At 40.2% G+C, this 21072-nt stretch overlaps 2 protein-coding genes across 5 annotated transcripts in view; one reads left to right on the forward strand and one right to left on the reverse strand.

Annotated features, from left to right (window-relative positions):
• BEND2 (BEN domain containing 2) overlaps nucleotides 1–9935 on the forward strand; it is a 250851-nt gene extending 240916 nt beyond the window's left edge. The window contains exon 13 of the transcript XR_008482817.1: nucleotides 9924–9935. The gene's annotated coding sequence lies outside the window, so the exon portion shown is untranslated. The remainder of the gene's footprint in view (nucleotides 1–9923) is intronic.
• SCML2 (Scm polycomb group protein like 2) overlaps nucleotides 1–20457 on the reverse strand; it is a 71755-nt gene extending 51298 nt beyond the window's left edge. For 2 of the 4 annotated variants that reach the window (XM_054271365.1, XM_054271364.1), the window contains exons 1-3: nucleotides 20397–20457; nucleotides 7686–7793; nucleotides 1667–1735 (exon numbers count right to left, since the gene is read on the reverse strand). In XM_054271365.1, coding sequence (XP_054127340.1) covers nucleotides 1667–1735; nucleotides 7686–7707 — 91 coding nt within the window. In that variant the 5' untranslated portion in view covers nucleotides 7708–7793; nucleotides 20397–20457. Of the gene's footprint in view, nucleotides 1–1666; nucleotides 1736–7685; nucleotides 7794–20396 lie in introns of those variants that run through there. The other 2 variants (XM_054271366.1, XM_054271368.1) reach the window with 2 other exon arrangements.
• Nucleotides 20458–21072: the final 615 nt, after the last annotated feature.

The following is a 21072-nucleotide window of genomic DNA, read 5'->3' on the forward strand; positions in this document are numbered from 1 at the left end:
AGTATGGCATCTTCATCTAGCTCAAGAGGCTCCTTCTGCTCCTTTGCCACCAACAAGCAACAACACAGAATAAAAATTATTTCATCTGTAGAAAATCAGAGATCTTACTCCTCTCTGTCTGACAAAGCTGAGCCTAGATTTCATGAGGCAGTTCAGTTCCCAGACACTAGGCTAACAGCACAGACCAAGTCCAGAACACAGAACTAGACTTGTCTGCTTAGCACTGCTTCTCTCACAAAGCTTTTTCAAGACTTTGCAGGAGGAGGCAGGGACATTTTTCAGTGACTCATGAAATATTGTTATCTTATCCACATATGAAGAGCACTTTGCTGGTGAGGGGTGTCTACAGCACTCTGTCATGTCAGACAACATTATTTAAAACAGACACACTGAGTCCAGTTTGGCTGGAACTCCTTTTACACTGCAGAAGAAGGAAAAAGACAAATATGCGTCCTTTTCTGGCTCAAAGTAACAGGGACAAATAAAGATGACAGGTTGCCTGCACTGGTTGTGGATTCTCCTCCTCTGGAGATACTCAAGAGTTTTCTGGACACAATCCCAAGGAATGTGCTCTAGGGGATCCTGCTTGAGCAGCAGGTTGGACCAAGATGACCTCCAGTGGTTGCTTCCAACCTCACCCATTCTGTGATGGCCAAAATCCCAATAAATGAAAAAATTAGCTCTGGCAAATGTAACAGCTGAAGGCTGCACTATGAGTGGTATTGTATCTTTTATGCAAAGTCACTACCTCAATTACCCAGCCAATGTATCCTGGCATGTTTGATCACTGACTATGCTACTTGTCTCCACTGGCAGCCAAGAAGAACCAGATCATCTATCAGGAGTCAGAAAGCACAGAAAGGTGAGCAGAGTGGGAGTTTAAATAATTCAGTGTCATTTTTTCAAGAACTCCTGAAAAGATTTTGTGCTGTAGTCAATACTACTCATGACATTTCTTACTGTCCAAATTCAAACAAACAACGTGAACATGCAAAGCATATCTAAGGATGTTGCTGTTGTCTCACTGCAGCCCACCACAGAAGCTACCCTGACAGCAACCTCATGTATACACTGCCTTATGGCACCTGCTGTGCACAGGAGAGGCTAAGTTAGCTAAAAATCTGCATCATTTCTGGTAAGTGTGTACTTTTCCTCTGTTTTCTAAAAAAAACCCACAAATTCTGCTGGCACATCAATTACTTAAAGTAAAAGTAGAATCCCAGGCAATTTAATCCAGTTCGCAATCCTAAAAACTCAAGACTATTAAACTGAAAATCCTTCTTTTGGCACCAGGAAACGCAGTAAGGAAACAGAAGGTAACTGCAGCAGAAAACACATGAGACTGAGAAATACATGAGGAGAAGAACAAACAAATCAGTATCAGTTCAAAAATAATAAAGTTTACACAGCATCTTTGTTTATACATACAAAGAGTACTTATTTGGCTAGTAAAACTAGCAGGTTCAACTCAAGCAGCTGCAACCATCACTTTCTATATCAAAACATACTTTCCTAATAGACAAAAGCAAAGGTATGTTTTTAACTACCCACCATAATAACCCAAGAGATTCCAAAAAGGAAAAGAAGTCAGAAAATAGTGCAATCCAAACACACACTTTTTCTTTTAGAGTTCCTTAACTAAGAACCTGACAGCTGCAATACCTACCACTTTTTAAAGATGGGTTGTTTGCCTGCTGATTCTTTCCATCTTTCTCTTTTCTAATATTCTTTGAATCTAAAAGACAAGATTCCATTACATAATAAATGTAATATTCACATCATAACTATGTCCAGCATAGCACAGAATGCTTTCAAACAATACAGAATATCTTGTTGACTTTATTTTATTCAGTTCAGTACATAATCAAAAAGGTATGTAAATTTAATCACCACACTATTTTCCCTTCAAAGTATATTGAAAAGTACAGCATGAAAAAGAAGAGCTTTTGACTACTTTATATCAATTGTTAAAATAAATCTAGTTGCAGAATATAGAATATCAACTCCACAGACAGCAATGCTGTCCTATTTTTAAACAGTTTTACTTCAACCTACACAAAATTTGAGATCCTGGATATCTTTATACATCTGGTTATAGACAGATCACTGTGAACTGAGAAACAAGGAAAAAAACCAAACCCATCCTAAAACCATATTTCTGAGTTAAAGATTTCATTCTATATTGAGATTCTTTAATACTCAATATTCTCAATATAAAATTCTCAAATACTCAAAGCAGCTATCTCAGCACTCATCAGTTATTTTAAAGAATCACTCAGAAGAATCTACCTTCTCTGTCATTAATCTTGGCACACACTCAGGGGTCTGCCATATTTCATTTTTGATGGATTTCAGCATGCATGAGAGATGCAGGAGAGCTGGGCAGCTATAATGCAGAAGACTGAGAGAGACAGTTCCACTCATTCCTTTTAAAATACATTGTTTGGTGACCGGCTTTTGACACTCCTGGACTTGAGTGCAATTCAAACACAATATTGACCTCACAACAAAAATGCAAGCACATTCTCAGATCTAAAAATCTTTTTTGTTTTTACCAAGATCTGCATTGGAGAATAACACTCTTGGTCTGCAAATGCCTCACTACTGGGAATGGGGCTGCTCCTCTAGTTAGGCTTGTGCCTAGCTCACACCTTGGGTTACCCCACTGAGCCTGAACTGGTACAGGTGAATGGAAGGCTACTTTTACTGAAGATTGCATTAGTAGTCAATTATTAGTAGCTGTATTCACTTGCTTTTAAGTCTACAGCTACTGATTGGCCTGCTCTTGAAAGCAAAGCACTCCTGACCTAGAATGTGAAGCATTTGGTGACAGAAACACTTGAAATACAACGAGTTGTTCTGCAGAAAAGACTAAGCCCTAACAGTGTTTCTTTTCTGTAAGTGAAGCATTTCATGAAACATACTGACAAGCAACGTGTGGTGTTCAGCACTTCCATCTCACATCTTTCATTATCAGGAAATTGCCACATAATGCAAGAGCTGAGTCATGACAAGCCTCTGCCACCAGACCCAAAATCCTGCCCTACTATTCAGAGAGGAGAGGCTAAGCCATCCACATGGCTCTGTGCTTGGCAGGCTGCGATGCTGCTTTGGTCAGAGCACAGCAATGGCCAGGGCACCCTTGGGGGTGGACAGGCAGGGTCTCAGCATCCAGAGCCACCCCATCACCCTGTCCAGGAGCTCCTGGGGGGTGGCCCTGGGGGCAGCCCCAGCACTGGGGGCCATCCCAGGAGACAGGCTGGGGCTGGCAGGGGGCATGGGGCCAGGGCTGTGGTGATCTGGAGACTGGCCCTGCTGCAGCACCACTGGGGCAGGGGCTGACATGGGGTCCTGGGCAGGGCAGGTGGAGGCCCCAGGGGAGTCAGGGTCATTAAGGCCTATGAGTGTACAAAGGACCATAACACCTTCCAAGAATAATCCAGACTTCACAGTCCTACAAAATCAATGCACAGCTTACATAACTGCTCAAAATACACTGCAAAAATACCACCCTTTTCTCCTAAAGCAGACACAGGCAGAACTCCAAGTCCTTTGAAAAAGAAAAAAATGCTATGTTTACGTCTTGACTTAATCTTCTTTCTTGACTTACGTGCTCTTTCTTTTGGAAGAAGTTTACTTTGGAAAATTTTCTATTATATAGATTCCTGAAAAAAAAAATGCTAACAAAGGTCAACTTCAGATGGAACTGCTGAAATTATTTGGGACAGGGCCTACAGAACTCTAACCCCAGTACTTCCTCAGCAGCAGGGCTTTAACCCATACAAATACAAACCCTACAACTACCTGAGGGAATCTCAGAAGGGATAATGCTAAAACTAGTTCAGTAACACTGAAAAGATGCAAGGCTAATGTTCACCCTCTCCATCCTACATCCTATGAAAATATATTTCATCCAGCCTCTTTGGGCTTGAGCTGAATCCAGATAATTTTCTACTGGCAGGACCTTTAGCCACATTCTATAACCTTGGTCAGTATTTCCCACAAACAGCCATGGTACTAAGGCAGACATCAGGCTGTCAGCTTGCAGAACAAGTAACTTCCCAATCTGACTATGTCCAAAAAGGAAATCAATAAGTCTCTTATGTGGAGCTCCACTGAAAGAAGAGAACTAATAACTGCTTCCTGCAAACACCCAGAGCTTGAAAGGAAAGTGTGTCATGAAAGAGTATCTACCAAACAGTGTCAGATTAAAAACAAGATGACAGCTTTTCATGATGAGAGACATCAAGAACAGGTGAAAGAATGTGAAAATGTGCAGCCTGGACACCACATGTGATCTTGCTGACAATCACTACATGAATTATTTATTCCCTATACCAGCTAGCTTTAGTGCCTCTTTCAAAAATATCACAACAAATATGAAAGTTGAAACAAAACACTCTCAGCAATGTATTTTTCTTATCAGCCATTAGAAAACTACAAGAAGAGATTATTATATTAATAAGTGGATTTCTCAATAGCATTTTAAACAACTATTTCATTTGAGGTGGAGGCATTTTCATTCACAGGAAACACAAAGCACTGTCACCATCACTTGTTTTTGATGGTAGGAAATCTCCTCTTTAAAACACACAAATAAATGTCACCCAGCGTATGCAGAAGCACCCAAGAATAAGGCTAAATAAAAGCAAGATTGTTTTCAAAGGATCCCCTTGCTTTTATGCATTCCAACCTTCATCAGTGGGAAGCTGGGAATACCATTACAAAGCTGGAGTGTTTTGTCTAAACAGATGCACAGCTACTAGCAGGAAGAATTCCCAACCTGTTTCCACATCAGAAACCCTGTATCTATCTATTGCCACCCCAGAAAACTTTCTCCAGTCTGTATTTCACAGTCACTATTCACAGCCTTTACTTCCCAGCCTTGTTCAGGCGTGCTTTTTCCAATGCTGGCAGTTAGGCTGGATAAAAAATTATGGTTTATTTTCAAAAAAACTATAAAGAAAGTAGTATTTTATTAAAAACCAGTTTTCTAAATATTAAATCTTTTATAAACACATGGAGCTTTTTAATGCATGCCAATCTATATTTGAAATTTTAATATTCTCTATTTTAATAAATTTAGTTTAAAAATATCACAGAAAAAAAATTTAGACAGAAGGCTATTATTCAAATCACTGGGCTGAACAAGATGATTCTCTCTGAACATGATCCTCAGCTTGGTCAAACTTTGAAGTCAAACCTCAAAAAATGAGGCAATGAATGACATAATATGTACCAGTAAATAAATGTAAATGTACAAAGAGTATTTTCTTTTCATTCCGTTGCACATTCAGCTCCTAGCCACATTCAATGGCTAATTCCTTGAAACCTGAAAAATTGACTTGAAAATAGGAACTCTATTTATATGCTGGAGCCAGAAGAGACTTATTAGTCCTACAGTCTTGAAACTCATGGTAACAAAAAAAATAGGTCAGCTTAATTCATCATCTATCTTCCCCTGTCCATTTCTAAAGGGAAAAGTTTCAGTTTATTTCTCAATGTAAAACACAGTATGTGTTAGATCATTGGCCAAAACAAGAGCTAGAATGAAATTTTGCTTTATCAAATGTACTTAATCAAATGCTACTAAGTTCTCTAAAAGAACAGTGAAGAACAGGATAACTATTTCAAAAAAAGTTTTGAAAATAAAGTATTACATAAAAGTACATAGCATTTATATATTTGCTATGTATCTATACATATTTAGCCTATACCATGTAAAGGGTAAATACCCTATGAAAAATTTCTTTCTTTTAGGGCAGCAAGATAAGAGTACAGCATACACTAAAATTTTAAAAGCAACATACTCTATTGTTCACCAACAATTTATTTTCTAGAGTGCACTTCATAAGCTAAAGGTTTAGATACAAGCCAAGATTAGAGTAAGATTATTTAACATAGTGCTTTCTGCTTACTGATTCAAAACTCCATGTGTTTACATTACTCCCACCCTATCTGTAACCACAGAATTTTCCTGATAAGATTACTCAACAGAAGACAGGCAAGAGCAACCACATCTATCACTTAAGAAATTAGAGACAAAGGGAAAAAAAAGGACAAAGCTATCCTGACTGACTTGATACCAAATAAAAAAAATAATCAGAGAAGGGAAGAGAAAGCTCTGGGCAAAGATAATCCTGGTGACCAATGTGTACTTGCTCCTATAAGCTCCCATACTGAACTCCTGTTTCTTGCCTGAGAAGCTTTAAAACCTTGCAACTTCTTTCTAGAAGACTTAACTTTTAAGCAAACTAGATGATTGTTTTATCTAAGGGATGGCAAACATCATGTCTTTTAACAGCAATAACTTTCATCCCAGAATAGTGGGCTACATGCATGTCCTGTCTTCTAAGACTTGTTATTTGCCCGTTGTGCAGTGTGGGGAAAATAAGTTCACAGTCATGCTTTCAAGACTCCTGCAGCTATCCCTCAGCCATCTTGATGTCTTCAGCTCTTCTGGGTCCTCAGAACATGGCAGGATACCACTCTTCTCAAACAAACCCCTTGTCTTTTCCTGATGTATGTGAAATATCTTTGGATGACAAAAACTTTTGCTCTTCCCATGCCACACAGTTACTCACCCTGAAATGAAGTTTACTAAAACAAGCCCAAGACTCACCATTGCTCAGGAAGGGGCCTTCTTCTCACTCCCCACTACACAGGGTTGTGAGCACCTTTCCCCAAGCCTCAGTGCACACAGTTGAGGATATCCAGACAGAGTGAATATGAAAATTTCTCCTTTCCTTTCTTTTTGTGCTTCCCTAGTGGGATTCTTACCTCATCTACTTGGAACAGCCACTCTCTTTGACTATATTTAGACAACAGCCATGCAGAAAACCTCCAAGAGAAGGGGTCAGACTTCCTCCATAAACTCCTGGTGCAACAATTAAATGGATGACTCCTGCCATTACTGAAAATCTATTCTAGCAAAAGACAATTATTTACCAAGGGAACACACAAGCACATAAAGCAGCTTGGGGTGAAGGTGGCAAGCTCAAGGAAAGTACAAAAGTGCTAGCAGCCTTTTATGGAGGACGACTACCAATCTGGAAGCTTCCAATGCAGCCACAACATGGTTTCAGAGAGTGAATCTTTTGCTCTTCATATTTTTTTTTTGTTTTATCAGCCCAAATACTCTTGTTTCTTCTTAAGCCTCACTCTCTATTTTAGCTCTGAGCTCACAATTAACATCTGCAAACATGACACAGCAGAAATCACACCTTTGTGGTACACCGTGTACTTGTGGACGAATTTCTTTTAAAATGTTCATTTTATCTTCAAAGACAGTTGCTAATGCCATTCATTGTGATAAAATTTGATTCTTTGTACTATTTAGTTATTATCCTGCTAAATTATAGGCAACTCCAGAATAAAGCCCTACATTTTATTTAACAGCACATCTAGACACATTCCTCAATTTCAGAGTGCAGTAATGATTTCAAGGCTGTCACAGGACAGAATTCTTTTCATTAAACTTGTGGAACTCAAGACAGCCAAATTCAGCATATGTATTCTAAAACAATGTGAAGTTTGAACTTACCTGTGTTCAGAAGATATCACAAACTGTCTTCCTTAATCTAACAGTATGGCAAATTGTCATGTTGTATTCCACCAGATCCAAAAAGAGAATTTAACAGGTTCCCCACTTTCTTTCCTCTTGGATTAAAGCTACCAGGCCTTACCTTTCGCTGCTGTTCTCCCCATGGTAACACTTCTGTGATCTCCCCTCTCACAATAAAAAGGCTGAAGTTGAAAGACCAGTTAATTCTTCCTTTCAGCACAACAGTTTCCTGTGGAGCAATAATACAACAAGTTAGGGGGGGAGGTTGTTGTTGGCATTTGGGTTTTCTTTTTTTGGAAAGGATGATTTTTTTGCATGGTATATCATTATCTTGCTGGTTTTAAATTGCAAGTGTTTAACTATCTGTAGGAGAGTAGCGTGGAAACAACAGTTAAATAAAAGTAGTAAAAATACCAAATGCAAACTTTCATTTCCTTGTTTAGAGTTCATTCTCTAATGATTTGCATTTTCTGTGGATTTCTAAAACAAAGAAAGATATAAAATGTGCTTTATTCCTTTTCACCCCCAAGAAATATTACTGAAAAATGGAAGACTCTTCATACATAACCTACTCACCCTGCCTCACTTGCACAGAGTTAAACAATCACCAACTTCAATACCTCTGGGTAAAACACATTATCTTGCACAACTACAGCTGAAGAGGGAACAAAACACTAATGTGAAAAATCTGTATAAGGCCCCAGCGCTCAGTGATAGCCCAGCCCTATGATTTGTAACAGACTTGTAACAGCACACAGAGAAGTGTTAGGGAAATGCTAACTGCAGATAAAAGCACTGAGCCACATTCTTGTAGGGTTTAGAAAATGGAAGGGACAGATTGGTTAAACTAGTGTAAAACAGCAAAAACAAGCTTTCTTTTTTGTGTGTCTTACTGTGATTTTCTATTCCAGCATCTAGTATTTTGAACTTAGACTGTGTTCAAGTCAAACTCATTTCAAGCATCTAGCCTTGAAGCAACAAAGCCAGCAAGTTTATTATCCTTCTCCATTAACTTTTCAAGTAAAAATGGGTAAATACATTCGAATTTCTGAATTATGTTCTTGGATAATTTCCTTTCAAGCAACTTCCATGAGGTTCAAAGTAACATCGCTGAAGACTTGAAGAGTTTTTTGAATTTAAATATGTGCATACTCTTGCCATGAATAATTTTGTCAAAGGTAACATTTTTAGAAGCTACATCTTTCCATTGTGACATAAAAGAAGTAACAGTTGAAAACAGTTGGAATTTCTTGACTCTTCTACTCACATGCAAAAAAGAAAATTAAAATATTCATATATCACATATAAAAAGAGAAGTATCATACAGCTGAGTATTTTCCTGAAACTGTGATCCTTTTCTGAAACTTCAAGAAACTTCAAAGCACTATGATGATGGACTGGATGATGAAAACTTTATACAGTGCAAGAACATGGCTAAAGCTAATTAAAAGTTTTTTTAAATGCCAGTGACTGATGAATTTATTTCACGTGTGTGTTTCTGTGAACATGTTGGACAGTTATTACAAAAACTCAAGACTGAGACTTGAAAGGAGTTATAAATAAAACTGAGTACTACCATAAAATAAGCAGGTTTTGCTACACAATAGCATTCATAGCATAAGTGATCATCAAGATTAAGAATAGAAATCCTTTTAAGCCATCAAATAAATTTGAAATACTTTATACTTTCACAGACTCCCCCAAAAATTCAAAGCTTTTCCACTGCAAGTAATAAATCAGGGAAGGTGATGCAGAGTCAAAGTAACTGTTTTTACAGATTACTTTAGAACAGCGAATGGTTTTTATCTTTTTGTTCCAAGTACCAGATTGCACTTGGTGCAGTAATAAAGATTCCAACCCTGCAGTGATAGTCATCAAGTTTAGCACAACCGGAGCGTCTGTGAGAACATAAAAAGGATTCCAGCTTTTCATTAGCTTGTGTTGTACCAGATAGGCTGTTTTACAGCATGCCCACCAGCCTGTTAAAAATATAAGACAACTGAAAGTTCTGAAAGAGCTGTTTGAAATGAGGCAAATCCCACTGCAGGAACACAATATATTACTGTTTCGAAGAGGTGCTGCTTAGAACTCAGTTACACCTAAGGATTCAATTTAAAGCTGCTATTAAATTAGCCCATTGATTGTACTGTTTGTCACAGAAAACATTCAAGAACGGCATTTCTGAGCCTCTATCTAACAACCACTACATGTTGCTGAACCACAGCAAACTTTAAACCAGTTCCCTCAAACACAGGGCAGGGACAACCAGAAACAAAGTGCAACTTCTTCTGCAGGGGCAGATGTAGGAACTATTTTGCATCAGCTCACATACTTAAGTGGCAAACCCTAAGCAAGGCAGTTGTGTCCTTTGCTAACCAAGGCAGAGCCCCTCGTGTCACACTCACCATCCCCAGCCTGGCTCAACCCACAGCACACCCAACACAGAAAAGAAGAAAAGCACCAGCAAACACAGGGAAAACACCTCCAGGCACATTCTGGTAAAATTACAGAGCAAGGACAGATCTCAAGATTCTTGTACACGTGCCTTGGCAAGCAAGCCGAATAAGAAAGATGGGGCTAAGAAATTAATAGAGCAGCTTCTAGAAATAAAGGGAAAAATGAAACAAAACAAGGTCAGGAATATATGAGCAAACAAAGAAATGCAATGGCAAGGCTGAAGTGCAAAGGCATTAGAGTGCACAAAACAACAGAAGGAAAACCAAAGTTATCAAGACTGAGATGAGCACAGAGGTTGTCAATCACAGACAGAAAATGAACAAAGTATTTAACGGACTGTCAGTACAGAATCCAGTGAGAAACCATTTGCTGCAAATTAAGGAAAAAGCAATAGGGGAAAAAAAATCCACAAACCTAGGATTAATAATCAAAATATCTTCAATCCAAAGAGCACTCAAAGGATATCCACACTCCTGAAGTGTATTGTTTACATCCTGTCTGTCTCAATTCATCCTGTAAACTGAGTTTTAGTCTTATCTGATTTCCATCCCTTACATGAATTCCTTTTTAAAAAATCTGACAGAAAGCATTTATCTGCCTTTAATTCCTTACTGAAGTTTTTATTGTTAATCCTCAAATCACTTGTACTAGGCACCTCCCACTGTGCAAGCCCTTTGTCAGAAAGCATTATATTAGTAGACAAGCCTAAGTCTTTACCTTCTCTGCATTGCTAGTACATAATGCCAGGTGTCAGAAAACAGGGTGGAAAACATTTTTCCTGCCTAACTTTTCTCTTTCTATTTTGGAAGAATTATTCAAAGGGCATGCATTGCTGCATTTCCAAGAAGGTAGCATTCTACAGAAAATGTCAAAATTGTTCCTTCTTTTGCCTGCCATGCATCTCCATTATCCTTCTGTTTGCCAGGCATCCAAGTAAGCCAAATGTCCTGAAAAAAAAATGTTTGCATATCTAGGGACTCCCAGTGCAAGTTTATCTTGACAGCATGCCTGCTCATAAAAACACACAACAGAACTATGGAGATAAATGTAACATTTAAAAGAAGCCTAAGCAAAGAGGAGACTGTGGGTTCAGTCTGCACAAAGAAGATTCAGGTTTTTCTCTCAATGACTCTGCATCTAAGGCAGGACAAGAGCCAGCAATTTTAGAGCCCATTAGCTTTTTTGACCCTACCAGTGGTACAGATGCAGTAACTTAGACCTCACCATTGGCATCTTCATGGGTGGGACAGTCATCAATGGGCAATCTCTGCTAGATAAGGACTGAGACTATTCTTTTACATAGATACACTGCACTGAGGAGGAATCTAACAAAACAGCCACTTGGAAGCACCAATGAACTTCTCAGTTTTAGCTTGAAATAAAGGCAGCCATTTTTCAGGCTTAATGTGAACGAGGGGTTGTATTTGCCCCTTTTTTATTCTACAAACGCTTCAAGATTAAAATTCCATATGCAAGGGTGAAAAAGAATTACACATAGTTCGAACAGCAAAACCAGTTACAGACAGAAAATAGGTACAGTGTAAGCTAAGAAATACTTCCCCTGCCAATGCTGTCATTTGTACAAGTCCTACATTTGCTTTCCCCATTAGCATTCATGCACTATTACATTTAGAAACACAAGAGACATCAGCTCCAACTGCTGGCCACGCTCCCTGCTCCTCTCCTCCCTGCTGTCTGCCACTGCCAGCGCTGCAGAGCCCCCCAAGGAAAGGAAGGACCTCCCCATGTGCAGCCTCCCCATGGACACAGCCCAGCAGCTCCACACATGGGGAATGAGCACCTACAGGCTCCAGTCACCTCCCAAACCAGGGGGACCCAACTGCATTACTTCAAAGCCATCCTTCATGAACCTGGAACATCTTTTCCTTAAACCTAATCATCTGTCTACTCATCTGTTGTCTCTTAAATAAAACCCTGCTTCATACCATTTCTAAAAGTCTTTAAGGGGCGGAAAAGAGGCAAACAAGGAGAGTAAAACTTAAAAGGATTTTTAAAATAATATACAGTATTAAATAAAATTTGCAATACTTAAAAATAATTTCCAGCAAACTGCCCAGCATATAGACTCATCCAGTATACTTGAAGACACAACAGCACACTTCCTTATTTCTGTAATAGAGATAGTCAGTTTACCTCTCAGTGCACACTGTGGCATCATTATGGAAAAGTAAGATCTCAAAGGCTAAAGGAAGAAAAAATTGCACAAATGTATCAGAACTTTAGAAAATGTAACAAAAGCCTCCTATTTATAAACTCAGTATTATTTAACATTACACATTTATGACTTTGAACCAAACATTAAAAATCAGGTATTCTTTCATTTATGCACACAAATACATAATCAGTTGGTGTTCTGACAAGAAATTTGATCCGAGTTGGAATCCCTTTTAGTACACATTCTTTGTATTAAAAAAAAAAAAACAACCAAAAAAGTTAAATTTTTTCAAGGAAAGGAAATTAAACTTCTACATTTTCATACAGCTCAACTTTCAATAAAGTGATACATCTGAATACCTCCTCTAGTCACTAAAAGCAAAGCTAGACAGATAGACTTTAATGACATTCACAGGCTTTCAAACCAGCAAATATTAACTAGCCATATATATCATTACAACAACTAAGCTTGAGTATTTCTTAAGTTGTTAAAGAAACCAGCGGGTACTTAGTGCTTTACAAATATATTTTTGTAATGTCATTTTCTTTAACATCAAGCAGAAATTTTCTTCACTTGCAAAACTGCTGGGTAAGTCACCAGTGGTGTACTGCTCACTATTTATGAAGTGATTAGCATAAACAAACTTTTAAGCTGTCAGCAGTAAAATATTGCCTGTAAATGTTCTGCTCTCTCTCCAGGTAAGTTTACGACCTGCTTTAGAATATGAGCAACTGTAATTACAGTAAGTCATACATTTCAAGAATGCAAAACTCTCTCTGAGCTCTCAAACACTATTAAGTGTGTTATTCAGTAGAGTAAAGAATTGCATATTTTAAAAAGAAACATTAACATGGTTTAGACCAAAGATTTGTCCCAAAAAATCCTGAAACAAGAAATACTGCTTATACATGAGAACATCAGAGAAGTAAGGTCTCCAAATTAAACAGCACAGCTTGTATTAATGCACAACAGAAACAATTAATGTCATGCAGATACAACATTTACTAAATTGACAGTAATTTTTAAAATTGCAGTTTAGAGCTGCTCTATGGCTACCAACAAAAAATGAAAAAGCTTTTCTCCTCCTTCCCTCCCTCCCTCCCCATCCTGCTTTAAAAGTCAGAAGATGTGGGGTTGTAAAAACCTGAAAAAGGAAATGGTATGTGTGAAGTCAGCAGTTCAGCAAAGCGGCTGGCCATTAACAGCTTTAAATATTCCTAAAATGCCAATCTTCCCACATGCAAGGGTATTTTAATGTTATATTAAAATAAATAGAAATTTTATTTATTAAAATAAATTTTAAAACATAACTTACGTTTCTATCTTAAACAAACCTGCCAGTTTTAGTAGTTTACTAGTACATATTTACAGTAGCACAAGATTTTGACAATTTGTTTAAGCATTTTGGTGAATTCAGCACACTGAAACCTCTGTGCTATTTTCTACTTCCCCCTTCAAGCCTGGGTACTCTTCCTGAAAACATTCATCATCATTATTCAACCTGGCTTTGTCCAAATACCTAACTCAATTTTTTTTTTCATAAAGTAAACTAATTAAATTGTGGAAAAAAAACCCAACCAAACCTGCGTGATTAGCACTAAGAGCTACATACCTGCATGAAATTGTCTCTACACTCAGATACATCTCCTGTCTTCATCTCAGCCTCCCTTACAGAAGAGAGGTCTCAAACTATTCCTTCTGCAAGGCACTGAGCTTACTTTTAGCACACTGTAAATACAGCAGGCAAAGGAGAAAAGAAATTGCTGTTGCAAATCTAGCAAGTGCTAAAGAACTCTATACAGCTTTTCTGCACTTGTCTTCAGCAGACAAGAAGCAACAGCACCAGCAGCAGCAGAGTGTGCAATGCACAAGGGAACTAGGGAGAAAAAGACAAACAGAGGCCCAATGGCAGAAAGGGAATTTTGCACCCTTTTAGGCAACTTTGGCTTCCTCCCTTCTACACTGCCTTCACACTGGAAAAGGACTGTAAAAGCTTGGTTCAGCTACGATCCAACAGAGCTCTGTCCACACAGCGCACAGCCAGTAAATCCATCCCCAAAGTCCAGATTTTTTATATACAAAAAAGTATCCAGATAAACACATCTACTTTTAGTCTGATGAAGAAATATACAGCAGTCAAATAGAATGCACAATTTTTTTTTTTTCATGGAAGGCATGGAGAAGAGCCTTGGGACATTTCTGCACAGGATCTGACTGCTGTCAGCACCCCAGGTAAAGCTTCAGAACAATGTGTTTGTCTCCTCTCGCTTCTCCTCAACACCTGCAGCAACACACCTCTGCTACCATCCTCTTCCAGTGCATAAAATACCTTTTCTCTCTCCCTCTGGAGAATCCAAACAACATAATGCTGACTGGGATTCCCTGCCACTATATATTAACAAAGACACAATTTGCCTCAACTCATTTTTCTGCTGCTGCAACACTCCATGGTGTAGCCGGGCTCCTGGAATGGAATAACTACACTGATCCCACATACTGGTGTCCAGTCAGGGAACAAAACCAAACCAACCAGAACTAAACAACCCTCCAGCAATTTCCCGATAGCTCCTCTGTTGAGACAATGTTTCTGCACAAAAAAAACCCCAGAGAGCTGCTTGCAGTTTCCAGGCACATGCACTGGACTCACCTGTTGCTGGTGCTCATAGCTGTGCTATCTCCCCAACTCAAAAAGTCCCCTTACACACGGGATCTTCGTGCAAATGTCACCAAAAATATTTGTCCATCTATTGAACAAACATTATTACTGAATCACAGAATATTGTGAGTTGAAATGGACCCACAAGGACCATCAAGGTCCAACTCCTGTCCCTGGACAGGACGACCCCAAGAATCACACCAAATGCCATTCCAAAGGACCATTCAGTGCTGCTAGACATTTCTGCAGCTAACAAAGCACTAACAGGTCATAAAAGACATAACAGCTCCTAAATGCTCAAAGGACTAGACAGCTGCAAATACTCAGCTGTACTATTTACTTCACTCTTCAAAAACAGAAGACAACTAAAGACTAAAAGCATCAGGAAAATTTGCAGTAAATCTGTATCTTTCTTCCCACTTTCTATGACAACTTTCCAATTGTATTAAAAAAAACAACACAGAGGTGAAGCAAGCCATAACAGGGCAATCTCCTCCACCTCTTCCTCAGCGTGGCAGCACATCTGTCCACAGGCCCAGGACAGTGGCAGAATATCTCCCCTTCTGCTGTTTCTGGAGACCCCCTTTCTGAAGGCAAGCCCCCCTCTTTCCTCCACTCAGTGCTTACACCATTGAGAACTAGAAATATCCAGACTCCGTAGTATTTTCCTACAACAAGCTGAAAAATAATTACAAATCATATTCAGAGTTTTCCATCTAACCATAACACTGCTTATTTTGGGATTAAAACCAGTTCATATCATCTGACCTTCCCAAAAAACCACTGTCTGCCTCTTTACAGCACTCCAGTGCAGGGTACACACACAAGAGATTTGGTAGGGGAAGTGCCATCAAACATGCAGCAGCCCTTTTAATCTCTGAGCTCCTGACAGACATTAGTGACAATAAAGAGTTCCACCAAATTTAGCAGCTCTGATACCCTTTCACATTCCTCCATGCACAGGACTCACTTTTACAAACTGCTCTTTTTAAGTGGGCTTTTAAAAGTGCCCCACAAACTGCACTCCTTCCACTGAACCTGCCTGCATTAATCTCTGCTAGATTCCACACAGTACATAAATAATGGTACATGCTCCATTTTGGGTATGCACCTCATTAAAATGGTGCTACTCTCTTACAGGTTTTATAAACTTCAGCTGCTCCCTGCACTAATGTATGGTAGAGGATGAAAGGCTCAACCTCCTCTTCGCCCTACACTAAAAGGAGTCTCGTGTTACCTTGAGAAGACAACTGACTTAGACTTCCATCAAAGTTCATCCCTTTTATGAAAACTGATGGAAAGGAAAATGATGGAATTTCCTTGGTATCTTAAATAGAATTTGACCTGATTTGTGAAGTGGAAGGCCAAGAATAAAATTATCTAAACAGCACATCTACCTTTAATACAATGTTTTACTTGGGTTTAGATGACAACATACAAATATTAAGAATATAAACCACTTATGGGTTAAAAAAAACCAACAAACAGTAATCAGTCCAAAACACTGCTCATGCTTAAACTGGATACAGCATTATTCTTAAAAAGCCACAAAAGAAAATGTACTTCAGGATTACTTTGGACATGAGATATCTAAACAGTATTCTACCTGAGAAGCAGAAAGGCTATCACCCTGCTATAACATATAAAAGAGCACTAAAATTCTGCTAAAGGTGTAGTATTTCAGAACCACTTTGATATTAGGCTCTGCAAGTAATTCAGAAGAGCAGGAAGAGAGCACACATAAGAACCACAACAAGCACACCATCAGTACTGCACCAGCTTGGATCCAAACTGATCAAGCACTGCCCAGAAAGCACGTGCTGTGGTTGAAGTTGCCTTAGTATGAGCCAGTCTTGGAAGAAGACTGCTGAAACAAAAGAGACATGGAACTTAACATCACAAAGAAATCTGTACTTCATTTAGATCCAAGATAAGAAAATAATGAATTTTTGGTCCTATCCAAAAGACATAGAAACTAAAGCTGTTACTTTTTCTGACAGGGATCTCGGGCAGAGAGCTGCTAAGGGCACATCCACAGCACATCCTTGCAGACACACAGTGCTAAGGGTGTAACACATTACAGACCTTTTACAAATGGTTTCGTTGTGTGCACTTACACCAAATGTCCATTGTATACAACAGAAACTATCAGAGCAAGCCCAAATAAATAAATGTGATAACTTGGGTAACAGAGACAGCTGCTGCTTCCTGAATGGTTATGAGGCAGCTCCTGACCTTCCTCCAGACCTACAGCACTACTGACCAAGCAGAGGGACTAACAAGGACGAGATAAAAGTACCTCTGATGGTCATCAGCACCATTTATGCACCGGTTACTCTTTGTGTATAGATCTGCCACAGATAAAAGGGGAGCCTGCTCACTGTTGGCTCAGGGACCTGAAGCCACCCTTCCCATCCCAAATGACAGCAATCTACTCGAAGAGATCACAGATACAGAACACAAGTTTTTGGCAACGTGCTCAGTTTACAGAAACACACCTGGACTGAGCAGAGGACTCACCAAATGATCTTTGCTGCTCCCAGGAGCAAGGCAGCATTGCTGCTCCACGGCCAGCACTGCAGCAGGAGCTGGGGGTACACCCTCAGCCCTCACTGCCCACACACAGCAAGCCAGCCAGCAGGTGCATGAGGGTACAAAAATAGTACTTACAAAGAAGCGTACTCTTAAAAAGCCCTACAGTTCACTTAAGTACTCAACTGCCTCACTTCTCAGTGACTTTACCTCAAACAAATGAATTGCCCCTCCACATGGACACTGTAAGGAAAGCTGCTTACACACACATTATCAGTCATCATTACAATGCAAAATAAACTTAACTGCATATAACTAATATTAAAGCTTCCTAACACTTAATTATAAAGCAGTTGGACCTTACAAGAAATCTCCAAAGAAGATGTACAAATTTTCAAGGAAAAGCACCCTCATATACCAAAAGCACAAATCACAGTAAAAAAGGATTATTTATCAAATTATATTTATTTACAAATGTTCTGGAACTTTAAATTTAACATTTCCATTGCTTCTTATTTACCCACTGCTCTATTACATTTTGACAATTTTATATAGGCTTTTCTGGCCCTTCCCACACACCAGAAAAATCTCATTCTGAGCAATTTATGTTGCATGTCTTACACTCTCAAGAATACAAACGGTATAGTCCTTTACATTTAAGATTTTAATCTCTGAAAAAAGCAATCAGCACTAAGGCTGGGTGCCTAAGGCTATTTCTTTCAAATGGGAATGAACAGAACTTTAAATGCCCGGCAGATGTGGAGCTCACAAAATTATTTAACAACCTCTCTTGTCTAGACTGCTTAAAGCAGTGTCCCGGTCCCCACCTGTAATTTCTTCTATATTTACACTTAAAAATATCACAATAGACTGTCAAATGGTATTTCTAAAGATTTCCTTAAAAGATGAAAAGAATAACTATGTATTTCACTCACTCTTGTTTGAGGTAGATGTGTCCAGACAAATAAGAAAGCCAGCTGCAGTGTCCTGAACAGTTAATGACAAATGTCATTTCCTGTTAGTGACACTGTTTAGTGGCAGTGGATAATTGCTGAAGACTTCATTTGTCCCTGCACATTCACTCAGCAAAGGGAGTAAACAGGACTCACTCACAACTCACGATCCCACTGGAATATCAAGAAAACAGAAATAGACACCTATGTACAACAGGCACAAGCAGCTTTGTTTGCCTAAGAGTTTCTTCACATTCTCTCAAGTAAAGCTGCACTTTAGCACAAATTTTAGACAGGTAATGGAATCAATACTTTCTCAGTAGTACAAATTTCACACTAGCAAAATGCCTCTTTTGAACTCGGGCAGCTACTCCAGAAAACAATGCCCCTGCCTTAGGAGCACACTGTCTGGTCACAGCAACAGCACTCACAGCAAAGGGGGAAAAAGCATCTGTACATTTAATGTAGGAACACACAAAGTCAAGAGAAAAATATTTTAAAGTATTGCCATTACTTGTTTGCTAAAATTCCTACATCAAGACTTACATATGTCTGAATGTTAAGAACAATCTAGTTATGTCATGATCTCATATCTACATGGCCTCTAACTGTTGTGAAAGCATTTATGCTTTTACTACAGCACATCATGAAAAGCCAACATTTGTTTTCGCTGAATCTGAACATTACCACAAGAACATAAAATACCAAGCAACTTGAAAGATATCACACAAATACTGCTACTTATTTACATCAAATAGAAAAACACAGCATCGACTCCATCAACTGAGTTTCAAACAAAATTAGTAAACTCTATTTTCACATTCAATACCAGACCATGTTAAAGTTAAAAGCCACATAAACACTTCCCAGTCTCAACCTCTGTTTCACCATACACTGTTTCCTGCAGCTTCCCACCTGCATTACTGTGCAACTTCCCATAAATAAAACACTAACAGAAGGGTCTCCAATGCACTTCTTCACATCAGATCAAACAATATCATCCTTAAATAGTACTTACATTTTATGGTACCCTAAGGGAGAAAATCAGCTGCCCCTGCCCCCAAAGCACAGCCTGGCTGTACAAAGAGCTTCTGTGGACACACTGTAAGTGCAAGGCTCACATGGGCTGTGGGCTGCTGTGGCCTGAGCAGCACTCGATGGTGGCCCGTGGAGAGCTGGTAGAGCACAATGCATCCCCTCCCCTATTTGCTCTGTAACGTTAACGGGACAGCCCAAACCCCAAGGGTAACACAGCAAACACCTCCCTGCAGCACTGCTCCCATCTGCACCAGGGCTGCCTCACCAACTGCTTTGCTCTGCCACTTCCAAAGTGTAAGGTGAAGCAGGAATGATCTTAAAATCCAAAGGTTTAAGATTGTTACTCTGTATTATAAAAAATTCATAACCAGTCAAACTTGAAGAGCTGTTTACAAGTCAGACACAGCATGCTCTGAAAACCTACTGTCATATCTACAGAGTCTATGTTTTTTAAATTTTAATCACCTTGTCTACGTTAGTTAGGATATGCATGAGTCACAAGAAAAGTTTACATTACCAGAACCCAATAAAATATCAGTATTTCCCATTTTCATTAAACTTTTTCGGTCTTAGAATTATTTTTTGCCATCTCTTATAGTCTAACTCATCAGTGAGAAACAGCAAATTACTGCAGGAAAAGACTTCAACTTTAAATTTTATTAACACTTAAAGCATGCTTTCACTCCTAAAGAATAATTCAGCATAAAATTCAACTTGAATATTGATACACACTACAGCACTGTAACGTGTTTATAGGTGAGCCTAGCTAACGAGAACAAAGACACACAACACGGCAATAGAGCTTTCCATACTTGAACTACTGTCTTTGAACCATCAAAAATTATGAGTCTCCGTACAAGATACCCCCCTCTAAGACGACAATCAATATATGCCACACACGCAGTTTAACTGTAAAGAAAACGGGAACAGGTCCGCAGTGCATCGCAAGCCGACAAGTGCCCCACAACAGGCCACGTCTGGCACCGCGCTGTCCTCAAGCGGCACCCCCAGCCCCCTTACCCAACACAAGCGAGCGCTCGGAATTCAATGATTTTTAACAGGCACCCGGCTGTTCTGTTCCCCAGTACCTCGCAGCCTCGGCGGTCGGCGGGCAGGGACGATCGGGCGCAGCCCCCGCCGGGATGACGGGGAGCCACCGCCACCGCGGGGGAGGCAGCGGGGCCGCCCCGGCCAGGGGAGGCGTGTCCTGCTCGGGCTCCTGTCAAACGCCGCCGGCCCCGCCGCTCGTCCCGGAGGCACCGGCGGCTCGGGGACCTCCCGTGCCGCCCTTGCCCGCCGGAGCTCCTGCTGCCCGGGAGTCGCGGCCACCCTCAGACAGAGAGAGGCACGCTGTTAGAGAGAGGCACGCTGTTAGCGCAGGCAGACAGAGCCGCCCCGCTCCTCTCACCCTCGCAGCTGCGCTCGGGCTCGGCCACCCGCGGGTCCCCGCGGGCGGGGTCGGCAGGACCCGCCGCACTCTTAGTTCAGCCCGCAATGGAGGGGAGCGGCGCTGGAGCATGGGGCAGCCCCGGCCAGACCCGGTGCCGCCTCCAGCGCAATGTTGTTGCCGAGGAGGGGAACCCGGGACCGGGGCGCCCGGCGGCCACAGGCTGCGGTGCGAGCCCTAGAAGGGGGCGCGACGTCCGCCTCGCCTCCCTTTCTCTCTCCGCTCCTCCCTCCCCCTGCCCGCCACCGC

Source organism: Melozone crissalis, unplaced genomic scaffold (assembly GCF_028551555.1).
Source record: "Melozone crissalis strain CALT ecotype California unplaced genomic scaffold, PUWL_Pcris_2 ptg000013l_1, whole genome shotgun sequence".
Lineage (NCBI taxonomy): Eukaryota > Metazoa > Chordata > Aves > Passeriformes > Passerellidae > Melozone > Melozone crissalis.